Here is a 14,981-nt window from a genome sequence, read left to right on the forward strand (position 1 = left end):
CTTTGGGACTCTCTAAGAGCATTTAGAAGACTGTCCTCTTGAGAATCCGTCTTTAGAACCTTGTGGATGATGGTTTTTGGGACATCTTCCCTTTTCAGGCTCTGTTCAGCCATTTTGATTAGAGCAAAGAGCTTCAGCGTTTCTTGAAATATTTTTTCTCTTGGTATTTTTACAATTCTACAGGGTTGAAATTGCTCAGCTGGATTTTGGAGATTCTTAATCCTCAAAAGATTCATCTCAGAATTTTACTTTCCCACATATGATGTTATGTTCCTTCGGTATTTTGATGAATTAATTTTGTTTCGTCTCAAAGGGTTAACATGAAATGAACGAATATAGTTGGTGTGCAAAACGCGCGATAGGTCTAATCAAGTTTGAGGAGTTTGATCACTAATTGTGGCGTGTAATCAGGTTTCCCGAAAATTTCCTTATCGGCGTGTTACTTATCGTCATTAAGGCGACCTACTCTTCAGCGTCTACAACCTCGGCTAAGTAATTACCTGTAAACGAAGCGGTTCGCCGAGGTAATTGAAGCGGCTCGTAAGGCTCCGAAAATTGGAAAACGATGCCACAGTCGTGTGGTCCCTCTGCGGAAGCGACGTTTATTTAACGCGATAAATCCTGCGACATGATAACGTTCGAGTGTAACCATAACCGTGGAAAACAGAAAAGGTCGAGCATCTCTGTGCTGAGGTTATATTTCATTAAAATTTCACAGGCAAAACGGCCAGTTTCATCCTCGACCTCTTCAGGAATTAATTTTCTAAGCTACACATTTAGCCGAATCAAACAATTCGATTGCGAAATGAGATTGTAGAATGACACGAAACTTATTCGCAACAAAAATGAATTTCTATTCTCTATTATACTTCTTGCTACCCGATTAAATTGAGGTTCCAAGAGGGTGCTTACAATTGCAACAATTTCCACGACTCCATTGTGGACACCTCGTCGCAACACCGTACGCATTCGCAAAGCTGCGAAACAGCCGACGACGATGGGTCCCAGTAAAACGCTTTGTCCTCTAACGCCAGTCTATTGAGTTTCATCTCTCACTCCCTCTCGCAATTTCGCTACTCTTAACTCGTCTCGCCTAAGCGGACTTCAGTTTCGTGAAGTTCTGGGCGAAAATGCGGTCTTGTATTATGTAAATAAAAGCGACGTGGCTCGAGTTGCAACGAGACTCGCTTCGCCCGCCATCTTTATGGAGAAACGCGGACGGAAATAAATCTTCAGAGGATTCCGGCAAAGTAATTGACTAGTTGCGTGATACGATGATACACTGGAGACTCGCTTTATTTGGAACTGTTTGGCGCCAGCAAAGTCTCTCTCAGCTTTGGCGAATCTTTTGAATGGTGCGAGTTGGAAGACCTTTATTTTTTGGGACACCTTTGAGGCGTTTGAAGAACAGCAAGGACTTTCAGAGACTTTCCTGGACTTCATTTAAAGGAGCAGATGATTAAACACGAAGAAAACTGGCAAGAAGGAATACAACAACTTCAGAGTATCTGGGTCTGTTGTCTCTCTAGGGTCTTCCGCAGCAACAAGAGGCTTTAATGTATCTTGGAAGATCTTTAAGGATTTGTAGGGCCCTTTAGGGAGCATCATACAGAAGTGCTTTTATTTATAGTCTTCTGCAGGAGTTCTTTGTAAAGTAGGATCTTCTCAATAGCTTTCAACGTCGTCAAGGGACTTTCAATTCTCCTGAAAGAACATTTTTCTTTGAAGTTCTGTTGAATTTTTTTCGGAGGACTGAGACATACGCTTTTAGTGTCCCTGCGAACACGATTCCTTTTGAGAGACTTCTATGGTACAATCTGGGAAAACAACTATCGGAGTTCTTTCGATTTATCGTTTGCGAGGTGGTCTTTTGATTGGAATCGATTCGTGGGACATTCGACGTCTCTCGGGGGGCTCTGTTTAGAAGATCCGAGAGTCCTTCACTGGAGGACCTAGGTCTAGAGCTTCCTTTTTCTAGTCCAGCCCAAAAGACCTTTTTAATTAGCCTGGGGGAGATGTCTAGTGATCCTAGGAGATCTAGTAAGTCTAGTGATCCTTCAACAGCCTTGTAAAGCCTCACTTCTGCGATTGTTCAAAAGTCTTTACGTAGACTAGATCCTCTAAAAAATTTAAGGTTATAATAATTTGGATTCTAAAATAGTTAGACATTGCAATACTTACATTTTAATTTTATATTACAATAATTAGACACCGGATCTTTAGGCAGAATAAAAATGTTCTGCTTGAATTGCAACAACCTGAGTGAAATAGAAATTTATTTTTTCTCTTAATATGTTTAATAGGTTGAAAATGATATAACACACACAGTATATTTAAATTCTTCTAATTTATTTACGTTTAAATGCATAAAATCCGCTGTTCAAAATGATTTTTAACATCTCTTCAGATTCTTATAAAATCTGGACGATGCTTGGAGATCTTTCCAAGGTCCTGCACCCTCACAATTCCCTCCAGAACGCATTAATTGCTGCGGCTATCGAGTCATTATAGTCCACGATCATCTGAATACTCGGAATGATCCTATCAATTCTTGGAACGATCTTGAAGAAGCGATTGATGCTTCTCCAAGCTTCTCGATTCCTATTCAGTTAACGAGCCCCGCGTACTACGAACTCTAAACAGCCCTGAAAAGCGGTTTACGTACACGGGTCAGGTCTGAGTGAGTTGCGTTTCCCTGGTTTCCAGAAAATGCATCATTACCGTGTCCCTCCTCGTGCTTCTGGCTCTGTGCTAAGCTCGCCAGGGGCTTCCGTAGAACCTCGTGTCAAGGTCACGGTCTACTTTACGCCCTTCTTCGCGGTTAAGTTTCGCACGCGGACTACCGACGTCCTACGAATCGATCATCACTGTACCCTCATCACTGTATTTCTGTATTCAACGTTGCCGTAAGCTTCATTGTTTTTGAGCATAATAGCCTTCATTGTTGAAGATGATCGTAAACCGATATGGTAACTGAAATTGATGGTAATTGGATGGGTAACATTAACATTGATTAAGCCGTGGCTAGATCCGTTCGAATTGGACCATCCTCCATGTTTGATGCGAGTGCCTTCATAAGGGTTCATTGAGGCGAATTTGAACTTTGAGAATTTTTGTTTCAACCGTGGAAGCTGTACAATGTAATAAAATAACATTCTATTTCAATTATCTTGTTCTAACAAAATAACAAACAATTTCACCTCAAGAGTAGGTGATCGCGAAGTAAGTAAATTAATTACTAAATGATTAAAGTTTAACTGCAGTCGCTTTCAAAATTGGTCTTTAGGTGCCCAAGGTGGTCCGAAATATGTCAAAAAAGCGACGTAAAGTATATACATAGAAAAAAATTGGTCTTTAGTACCGGAAATAAAATTTCGGAGAGTACGAATTATTTCGTGGAATGAAAAATTATTAAAATTTCAAATGAAATATGAAACGATTAGCTCACAAATGACATACGATTGTTTCGAATGTAGCCAAATAAGGTAACATTTTGTCCGAACGATTATTTGTCAAATAATGAATTTCGATAATGCCCAAGCCTAGGCATTCGCTAGCGTGGCAATCGAGCACCTTGTCGGTATACGTGTCTCGAAGCAGAACCCGAGAAAGGTGGTAGACGCAGGGGCGGAATCGCGCGGGGGCACAGCGGGGGATATTGATTGTCGCAGAGTTGGAGTGGCAGCAGAGGGGCCGGCCAGTCAGCTGACTCGAGTTGCCAGCTCACAGCTGATCTCGACACACGGCGTACGGCGTCGCTGGCGCAACTACCGTCGCATTGCTGCCCTCTCTGCTCCCACCCTTTCTCCCTTTAGGGGGCGAGCCCTTCGCGGGTGACGGTGCGGGTACGGGAGACGGGTATAGCCGGTATAGGTCTGGGTATGAGACGGGTGTAGCTGCGGGTGCGTCCGCGTTTCACCGTTCCGCACTCTCTATCTCTCTCTTCTCCGTCCTAGCCTCGGTGCCCGCGTTTCCCAATTTTCTCTCTCCGCTCCCTGCGGACCCGCCACCCAAATGCGCGACCTTACGAATCTTGCGGAGATCCCTTCGCCTACTGGGTATATAGGCCGCTCAATAATATATGGGTCGTTCATGGTGATCTGAACCTATGTCCTAAATTTTGCCAATTTTTCTTCCCTTTACTTCTTGGGGCCCTGTTTTGACGTTCCTGTCTCCGATATACAGGCTGTTCCATAATGAGTGCAGCATTTTTGGACGATTTTAATCGCCGCTACTTACAGGCTGTTCCATAATAAATGCAACATTTTTGAACGTGATTCTGAGTCATTGCTAAAAATTGCTGTACCATTATTCAAAATACTATTTACATTATTAAATATGTTCTTGTCTAATCAATTACTACACATTTAAGTGTTGTATGAGGTATTACATCAATTTCGTATCCATAAAATGAACAGAATCAAACGAAACCGAATTATTCTAGGTCGAACAAAATGTTTAATTTTCGAGTGCTAATAGCTCCGAGTGCAAAGGGTTAATCGCCACTACGTACAGGCTGTTTCATAATAAATGCAGCATTTTTTGACGATTTTAATCGCAGCTACGTACAGGCTGTTCCATAATATGCATATTTGCATCACTTTTTTGGTAATCAATTTCTGAATTGAGTTACCTTTTCTTTTTTCCTGTGCGTGGTCCTCTCAAATTAAAATTGAACATTTCATTATACAGGGTGACAAGAAATATAACGGAGTTAAACATTTCTTATTATAATTCTGTCAAATCGACGAATCTCCACCCTATGAACTGCAGCGTTTGGTCGATTTTGCAGGCCAGGGCCTGTGCTCAGCCCCAATAAAAATTTGGAGTCATTGAAAAAATCTCTGCGCCGGGTGTGGTACCGAATGACGCCAGAAGAGCTGCGGCCCATTGCTGAAAATTTCAAAACACGTTTGAGCCTCTGCATCGGCTCAAAGGGTGGCCATTTCGAAACCTCTTAAATATATGAATACTAACGGTCTATGTTATCGTTGTTATTATTTGGTTTCTCAAAATTTGACAGAATTATAATAAGAAATGTTTAACTCCGTTATTTCTTGTCACCCTGTATGACTACTTCATAAAATAAGAACCATCTCTATTTTATACTTGTACTCGACATTTTTTTAATTTTCTCCAAGCTCTTGGTAGATTCGTGGTAGAACATCCGTGTGCAGCAATAACAAAGATGTTATTGACCATAGAAATTATCTGCGGTTCACGTCGGTCTTATGTTTCCAGATACACATACAGTCTGTTTTATACTAGGAGAGGCTTGTTTCCCTTGATCAACTTTATATCACATGCTTTATCTCTCAATTTTCTCCGGTGTTTGTAGACTCGTCGTAAACTTCACGGCTCCGTGACCGCGTGGATTTTTATTGTATCCTGTCTCCTCCGTTTATGAAGCTATACAGGCTGTTCCATACTATGTGATACATTTTTGGTCGATTGAATCCCTTCTTAACTAATTTTCTTTCCTCTTTGTATTCCATTCTATTCAATTATCTATTTTATTCAAAATTTCTAATTCTCTAGATTCTTGCTCTCAATTATACAGGCTGTTTCATAGTTTTTATTTTTATTTACCCTTCGTATAGCTATAGACAAATTCATAATTCTATCAACCATTCTCCTATGTCTTTGTTCTTGTCCTGGATTATACAGGCTTCCAATTATCTATTCAATATTTTAATATAATCGATATTCGATATTTTATTCAAAATTTCTAATTCTCTAGATTCTTGCTCTCAATTATACAGGCTGTTTTATAGTTTTTATTTTTAATTAGTCTTTTCGTATACAGCTATAGACAAATTTATAATTCTATCAATCATTCTCCTATGTCTTGGTTCTTGTCCCGAATTATACAGGCTGTTTCATACAACATACAATTCTCTATTTTTTGTCTACAAGTTTTTTGTATTCTTTGCAAAGGTAACACTAATTTCAAAACGTTTTAAATTACAGAGTCCATTACGTTATTGTTCCCGCTACATTTCTATCAGTCTATGTAGCTTAATAAACCTGTAAATGTTTACATTGCTAATTACAAACATCGTCTAGGACATTGATGCACTCTTATGAATTAAAGGCGGCCGCGATCGATAAGCATATTTTCTCGCATGTTTCGTCGCCGGTTATCTACGCTCCGCTAATATGCACGCGCGGTTGCTATAATAAATTACTTTTAATTCGAGCCATCTGCCGCATCCCATCACGGCACGTCGAGCTTCACGCATACTTATCTCGGCGTCGGGATACCTGTCCGCCCATTTTCTCCTCCGGTTTAATTAAAGCTTCGTGGGAATATTTTTAATCGTCCCCCGTATATTAAATACGTACACATATACCCGAATAGAATTTTATCTATTTATGCCTCAGTTTTCGACGTTTCAACCCGACACCTCTGCCGAGACTTTAATCATCGCTAACGATTCGCTATACCGGGTGACTCTGCAATTTCACTACTACAGGAAAAAAGAGCTACTCCGATTCAAGGAAATAATTTAAAAAATTCATTTTGAACAGAGTTCATTCGGAAATTTCTTTTCCACGTAAATGGTTGATTCCAAAAGAAATGATTTAAACATTTTAAACAATCGTTGAAACATGTTTGTTCTTCCTGAAAAGTGAGTTTGAAAGCTTCTATCCCTTAAAAGAAATTAATTTACAAAGCTTTTGTGTAAAAAGTTCCTTTGAACATTTCGATTCCTTGTCAGCAGTTGATGCAAAAATTGCAATCCCTTACAGAAAGACTAATTAGAAGATCGGTGTTGCTTGTGGAAAATTAATTTCAAAATTCGTATGCTCGCAAAGAACTAATTACGACAACTGTACTGCTTGCCAGAAGATTAATTTGAAAATAGCGAACAAAGTCCTTGCATTCCATTTTAATTATCTTCTGTGAAAAACGAAGTCGCGGAGTTGGAATTTGCAAATTTTCTTCTGAAGAACATTCTGTTAGGGTTTCTTTTGCGTGAGGATTGCGAATGCTCGTTTCTAAGAACGGTTCTTAATTTCCCCGAGTTAAGAGAAGTATGCCGGCCACATTCGTCGCGGCTCGCATTATTTTCCTGGTGCGAGTCGCACAATGCCGAAGATAGAACAACCGAGCGAGCGTAAATCGCAGCAGGAAAATCCGCTCGGCCGCGCGCTGATTACTATGTTCAGCGTCGAAGGGTCGCCATTATTTAGTCGTTTCCATGTCGGTCCTCGTTATTTCCAGCGCGCGTTTCATTTTCGTGAGATCCTTGCCAGCAGGCCGGCGAAAATGAAGAGAGATTTGAGCCTCGTCGATCTATCGATCGCAATCTCGACGAAACTACGTACCGAGCCTCGATTGCCTCTTGTTAAACAAATAATTCGCTTTCACAGAATCATTTGTCAGCTGTTATCTTAAATCATTTATTCTTTATTATTACTGCATTACAATCTTCTCCAATCGTTGCTAATAAAGATTGTGCAATCATCTCTTCTTTTTTAAATCAATTTCAGAGGCAGTGTTGCTCGGTCAGTAATTTTTTTATGTTATTCAGAAACGACTCGTCTGTGGATATCTGAAATTATTTATTTCCTATTGCTATTAAATTGGATTCTACTGTAATCGTTGCTAATCAAAAAATTGTTATTCAAACAAGAGAAGATTGCAATCATCGCTTCTTTTTTAAAACAATTTCAGAGGCAATCTTCTTCGACAAGTAATTTCTTATTTTATACGGAAACGAGACTCGTCTGTGGATATCTGCAATTATTTATATCTTGTTGCTATTAAATTGGAATCTACTGTAATTGTTGCTAATCAAAAAATTGTTAGTCAAACAAGATTGCAAAGATTGCAATCATCTCTTCTTTTTTAAATCAATTTGAGAGGCAATCTTGGTCGACTAGTAGTTTCTTATTCTATTCAGAATAAGTCTGTGGATATCTGCAATTATTTCCTTCCTATTGCTATTAATACTAAAACTACCGAGCACTGAAAGGGATTAAAATGTTTTAGCAGATAAATATGGCATGGCTCTATAGAATTTAAATTTAAAATAAAAAAAAAATAGTAGTAATAAAAGCTTAGTATTGTAGGTGTATAATATTAAGGTTTCATTTTAAATATATGAGAAATTTTTATATTAATTGAAAAATTTATATAATTTTCATATTTATTTAGCGAGACTAGAAATTAAGGGATTTTTATTCAGGTAAAAATTATCTTTTGAAGTAATAATAACTCATTTGGTGCATTGAAAACATTGAATAATAAAAAAATGGGGAAACTTTTGTGAGGATAAAAAATTGTAGAAAATTAATTTTGTACGAAAATTTTATTAGAAATGAATAATGTAGGTGGGGTGTATGAATTAATTTCATGGAAAATCTAATATTATTTTAAAAGTATTATGAAATTTTATATAATTAATATTATTCGAGGGGATAATATTATTTATAAAAATTTTATATAGAATTTAATATTATTTTAAAATAGCATTAAATTAATATGAAATTTTATATAGTTAATATTATTTGAGATTTCTCTATGTATTTAGATTTCGTGCAATTTTTATTGCAATTTGCGCTTGGATAAAGAAATTTGTCGAATCATTTTCCATGTAAGCAACGTTATTTGACCGGCAATAGTAGGTTTAGTGTTAAATTGGAATCTATTGTAGTGTCGTTCATAATCGTCTCAATGGATTCATGTAAAGGAGCTGAAGTTTGAACTGAACAAGCTGTAAAATGACGTCGGCGGATTCTGCGTATTCATAACAAAAACATGTAGATGAACACAAAACAATGTGAACGTAAAAAGAGGTATCACTGTTATGATAATACGAACATGGTAATATTAATCACAATGATAATGACACAGGCAGCATCGTCCATGCGAAGGGGACAAAGGGAAAACACGATCGTGGGAAGGGAAGAATTGATTACCGCGACGCAGGACAACGGTCCAGAGGACATGGTGATGAAGAAGATCACAGGGATGATTAAAACGGAGCCGAAAACCTGCGCGAGTTCGCAATCTGTGTGATTTTTTCGCAATTTGTGTGATTTTTTCGCAATTTTTTCCGACGCCTTCGTGTGATCTTTTGCGCGCCGAGAAAATCATACCCGCACAATTTTTCGCATCGGGAAATTCGTTGACGTTCAGCCAGAAATTAAACATTTTGTATCGATCCGATATCGATTCAGTTTATATTTCTAGGGGTTTGTGTGCATCTGAAAAATAATGAAATTAATGAAATTCTTAAAAACATTCATTTCGTTCGAGTCTTTATTTCCACCACTAAGTATGTCGGAATATTAATGCGAGTAACTGAATGCCGGCAAACATCCAGCCCAGTCTATTCCTACTGGAATTCACGCTGAAGTGTCACTAAATTCTTCGACCCGGACCACAATGCTCTGTTCACCGTCTTCGTGTTTGTCGATCGCACTCCGTTTGCTCCGGAGAGCAGCCCTGCATCATTCTGTTTGTCTTCGCAGCGTGTCACGCGTTTTCCTCGTTGCTTGTCCTCGCGTGCTTCCGGGGTTGTTTGCTCGTTGTTCCGAACCCGTTTTCCACGCCCGGCTGCTCCATCTTGCAAGGGGAGGAACGGGCGCGAGGGATGGAAACAATAATTCATTGTTGGGCGAAAGTTATCGTCGAATAACGGATGCAGAGATGAAGAATAAAATCGATTTTATTCGTACCTCGTGTAATTTCACACTGAAAGCCACTATTTCACATTATTTTATAAAAGTAACAAGAATGTCCAAATGTTCACCCTTTTTTGAAAATAATACGAATGAGGCGATTTTCCCGAGGTGATTTTAAGTAATTCTTCCCTTCGCGAAAATGTTCTCCGCCACTTCGTTCAGGAGTTATTAACGAAAAACACGGACCAACCACAGCGTGGCATCTAGCCCAGCGCTCAGCTATAGCCGCCCTCTGATTGGTCCGTCTATTCTGCGAATAACTCCTGAACGAAGCCGCGGAGAACATTTTCGCGAAGGGAAAAGTTACTTGATGTGATCTCAGGGATCTCCCCTTTCAAGGAAGCGCAACATTTTTATATAACAATATTGCAAATGTATACTGTGTAATCTAATATTCATTTGACTGTATTGCACATTCACAGGCATTCAGTAACTACTCGCGAAGGGACTCGAGAAGGGAGAACTTCCCTTAATTCCAGTTTCTTCGAATTTGTCCAAGAAAACATAAAATTTGCATGAAGTTCCTCGGTCTGCTCTCTCACTGGGATATTTAAAATTTTAATCCGTTGACAGTCTTAAGGTTTCTCTATGGGGACACTTCTATGAGAATGCTATAGAAAAGTAGTGTAAAAAACTGGTCAATCGTTCGGATTTTATATAAATGTTTTATTTCATTGTATAATGGGGATAATGTACTGGAAAAAAATACAGAACGAACGACTACAATGTCAATAATGTTAATATGTTAACATTATTATGTTACAGTAGTGTGGGACTATAATCCACCTTGAAGAGGCGACTATAATAGCTAAAACTAGCTGAGACTATGATGATTAGACGACTGCGGATTTCATGCATTTATAACAAAAATGAGTAGGTATAATTTCAAATAGTAGAAAGATTAAAATAATTTAACAGTACCGCTATTTCTAACTTGTCAACATTTTCGAAAGAAGCGACATGTCTACCGGACAAATTTATTTATGATAGTGTAAGCGACGGTCATTAATAGATAATTAAAAGATAATTAATGCATTCTTCAATATTTAAGGGTGTAGACTCGTTTCTAGGATTGCAAGGGGTTTTTCAGTAGACGAAAGCGCTAGATAAAAGATCAATCTACGACGTGATCGCTCTTATAAGTCCTAATTTTACGTTTACGGGACGTAATTTGTGCATGAAGCTGCGCATGTAGCTATTTTCATAAAGCTGCGAGAGCTTTATGCTACCCGAAAAATGCAAATTACGCCTCGTAAACGTAAAAATAGGACTTTTGAGGGCGACTGCGGCCTAGATTGATCTTTTATCTAGCTCTTTTGACTACTGAAAAACCACTTCTTTGTATTTTCGAGAAATGACAAGGCGCATCCCGCACCCTTGCAACCTTGGAAACGAGAATCCACCCCCTTAATTTATGTAGCGCGTTAATTTGTCTTTCCACGTGCAGATTTTTCGCTCCACCTTTTTCGGAGCAGCCTGTACAGATTCCGCGATGCATTCCGCCTCGAATTTACGCAGCAACGTTTTGTCACCTTTTCCGCGGGAAGCCTAACAGCGATTAATCCTGAATAACCGAGGCTGCGCGACGGTTAAGCCCTTATCTTGGAGCTCGCACCCGCTGCCAACCCAGATACCTAACCCAGACCTGGTTTCGCGGCTTCGATACAAACGTGACCCAGATTTTGTTTAGATTCAATCCTGACCTAATCCATCGGTTTTATCTTATCGTCCAAGTTCACGCCCACCTACACTTAGATCTCCACCTTAACCCTACCACCACACACGCAACGTCAAAACACCAACTAAAAGGTACGAGCCTTTCCTTTTTGACCTGGCCTGGACATCTCTGGGGCAAGCATATTTTATTCTCTTGCAGCTTCTGGCTAAAAGGTCCTGCAATGTGGAATGTTATGCTTTGCTGTCGAGTCATAAAATATGAGCTTTGAAGAGTCATAAAAAATTGCGATGTTCAATTCAGTGCAATTTTTTGGTACCTTAGTCAATTTATTTGCAACGAATACATTGTTAAACGTTTATGCAGCTTCTGCAAGCGAATGACGAGTCTGAGGAACCGCCAAAATTTTAATACAGTATTTAGTGTAATTTTTGGGTACCTTATTAAATTGATTGAGTTTTGTCGAAATCAATGCACATGGTTTTTTTATTAATGTGTTGGTTAATATGTTGGTATCTCATAAATTACAATTCATATCCATAAAATGAAAAAAAAATCATGTTCAACGGAATTATTTTAGGTCGGAAGAAATGTTTAATTTTCAAATTAAAATAGCTCCGTCTGCAAAGCGTTAAAGGTGCCACAAGTAAATGCATTCAACTTTGAGAGCATAAAATGAACGATGAAGTGACGTACTGTGTTAAAATTTTGTAGTTCTATTTTGTCATATTTTCTTACACTGTGCGTATAAAAAGCAAAAATGTTCTCTTTATCTTCTCATTTAGTTAATGTTATGAGACCGTATTTCCCTGTTGCTAAAAACTCCATATTTCTCTGTTGGCAAAACAAGAAAATATTTTGACCATACATTATGACCAACTTTTACGTCACATTTATCTTCATCTTTATTGCACACAGTTTTAATAACTTTCGTACTGTATCACACTTCTACACTTGATTGTTGCAAACAACATTTATCCCTTCACCTAAAACAAAAATGACTATCAATGTTCGATGACGTGCGTATTTTTCTACGTTTTCATCGAATTTGCAAATTTATAAAAAATTCTCGATCAGAATGTGCATACAACAACAGATGTACGAGTAAATACATTTTGCCCGTTTGTCTGAAAAATTTCATTCTATGAGAACGTCCAGCGTGGATCACACCATGCGCAAAATCGAATGGTAAAAGTGAAATTCGGTATGAGCGAAATGTAAACAGCAGCAGATATAAATTGGAACGGATTTTCTGTTTCGACTGTAACGGATGTCGAAGTGAAAGCTGTTTGGCGTAGCACGATTATCGAGTATCCTGGCCAACGCGACAGCGCATTGTTGAAAACCAATATCACGCGTTAAAAATTGTCTTCGAGGGACGCCAAGGGAATCCTCTCGCCCTCGGGATAATAATAACCACCTTCGCCATTACTTCGAAACCCTTTTATTCGCTGCTTGTTATCCAACGAATCGCGAAAAGTTTGCTTTTAATTATAATACACACCGGAGTTCTAGAAAAACTTTTATTCATTCTTCTTTGTCACGATTAGACTGTGAATCTTTATGCAAAATAAAAATGGTCTACGTAAATTGTACAACGTAGGAGCCAAATAGAAATGAAATATTTTCTGTAATGATATTAATTAGCTGAAACGAGTACATTAATATTTTTAACTGCTTTTAATCTGTCCATTGCTTTAAATTGCACATACTCATTTTTATTCATCCGCTGTCTAGTTCTTCGGATTTCCGTGATCAAAAAAAAATAAGAATGGAACGAGATGTTAATAAGGAAACATGTCTAGAATTTGCACTTGATACAATCAAAGTTTCTAGATTAGACAAATTTTTACAGATTCTTGTTACATCAATTTTCTTAGATTATTAGTGGTATTTAATGACAACAAGATAGAGAAAGCAAAAATGAAAATACATTAGTTAATATTTATCTCCATTCTTCATTTCATTGTTCAGTTTAAATATAAATAATTTTACCGCACTATCAGGTAAAGATTGTGGAATTACGTACAATTGGAGTACATCGTTATTTTTAATGGTAAATCAACTAGTATACATTGTGAAACTGGCATCAGACTCCAAGGTGTAGCAAAGCACTAAATAAACTACGTCCTATCAATTTGTTAGCTTTGCAACTCACATTATAGCAAAAGGAACTGTACCAACAGTCTATTGATCCACTGTATTTCTGGACGACGATGTAAGTAGGCACTAGTCAACAGAAAAACAGTTAAACTGCAACGAGTGGAATCGGTTCTATCCATTGTTTCTACATAGATAATATCAAATGTATTGTACAAATAATGTCACAACACGGTGTACAATATTTAAAAGAAAAACGGGATAAACCAACATTGAAAGTTCAAACAGACATTACCTGCAGATGTTCACGTTTGTAACTCGTGTTATAGCAAAAGAAATTCAGTGTACCGATACCCTATCGATCCACTATATTTATGGACGTTGGTACGAGTGTAATGGGCGATCAAATTGTCAGAGCCACTTGCATATATTGACAAATTCATAATACATTAAAATTAGAAGTCCAGCTAGAGTGAATTTTTGTAAATTATTTCATAAAGTATAAACAATTACAACTAATGTTCCCTTCTAAAAATGACAACATTGATTTTATTTAGACTTTGTGCGGCTCCTATTGTGATACGTGCTCTACTAAAGATATCTATACAATCATTTCTTATGAAATCGTTTTTATTATTTGAATAATTGTAAAATAAAAAATCTGGAACCGGTCATTTTGACCAGTGGTGGTAGGTTTAGCGTTAAAATTGTCTAGAATAAATTTTTGTAGATCATTTTATAAAGTATTAATTATAAATCAATATTACAAATTAAACAATACCGCAAGAGGATCTACTGAGTTGTAACATATAAATATGTTCTAATTCTTATTTTCTTAATAAATGGAATGAAGATACCTAGATCAATCGAGCGAATTTATACTACGCAATATAACATATCACGTAGATACACCATCAGAAAAAAAAGAAAAGACAACGATCCGGGATTGAAAGCTCAAATAAACGTAACTCGAAATGTTCAATCATCATTACACAAACCATCTGTCCGTGCAGACATCTTGGCAGAGGATTGCAACGAGCAAATAACAGTTTTACGGTTGCACAATAATTATTGAAACAAGACGGGACGGAGTTAGAGTTAGCGAGAAAGCGTGAGAGTGAGTGAGAGAGAGAGAGAGAGTGCGCATCCCTTTCGTTGCGGTACCATTCCCTCGGCTTCCTCCTCGTTTCCTTGCTCGTCATTTCCGGGTGGCGGTAGCGCGCTTCGTGCTTCTTTGCTTTTCTTCCCCCCACTCCAATCTTCCTCCCCTCCACACCGGTTTTCTTCCTCCCACTCTATTTTTACTTCCTCCTGCTACGCGCTTTTCTTTCCCCTACTCCTCGCCGCTGACCACACTACGCCTCGCTTCCCCCACTCCGCGGACGTGCTAGGGGTCGGGGCGCGCGAGGCGAACGGCGTCAGTCGCGTACGAGCTGCCGACGGAGGCGCGTCGGCTCGAGTGTCGTCCCTCGATGGAGAACGGGTGAACGGACACGGTACGGAAACCCGA

At 38.4% G+C, this 14,981-nt stretch overlaps 1 protein-coding gene across 9 annotated transcripts in view; it reads left to right on the plus strand.

The window, feature by feature from the left end:
- The window catches only part of Mob2 (MOB kinase activator 2), an 86,169-nt gene that overhangs the window by 35,341 nt on the left and 35,847 nt on the right, over nt 1-14,981 (plus strand). For 2 of the 9 annotated variants that reach the window (XM_076447070.1, XM_076447071.1), the window contains exon 2: nt 10,462-10,569. The exons of 3 other annotated variants lie outside the window; for them this stretch is intronic. In XM_076447070.1, the coding sequence (XP_076303185.1) occupies nt 10,523-10,569 (47 nt within the window). In that variant the 5' untranslated portion in view covers nt 10,462-10,522. Of the gene's footprint in view, nt 1-10,461; nt 10,570-12,160; nt 14,968-14,981 lie in introns of those variants that run through there. 4 more of the 9 variants (XM_076447065.1, XM_076447064.1, XM_076447072.1 and 1 more) reach the window with 3 other exon arrangements.

The sequence above is a fragment of the Lasioglossum baleicum genome, chromosome 2 (genome assembly GCF_051020765.1).
Source record: "Lasioglossum baleicum chromosome 2, iyLasBale1, whole genome shotgun sequence".
Lineage (NCBI taxonomy): Eukaryota > Metazoa > Arthropoda > Insecta > Hymenoptera > Halictidae > Lasioglossum > Lasioglossum baleicum.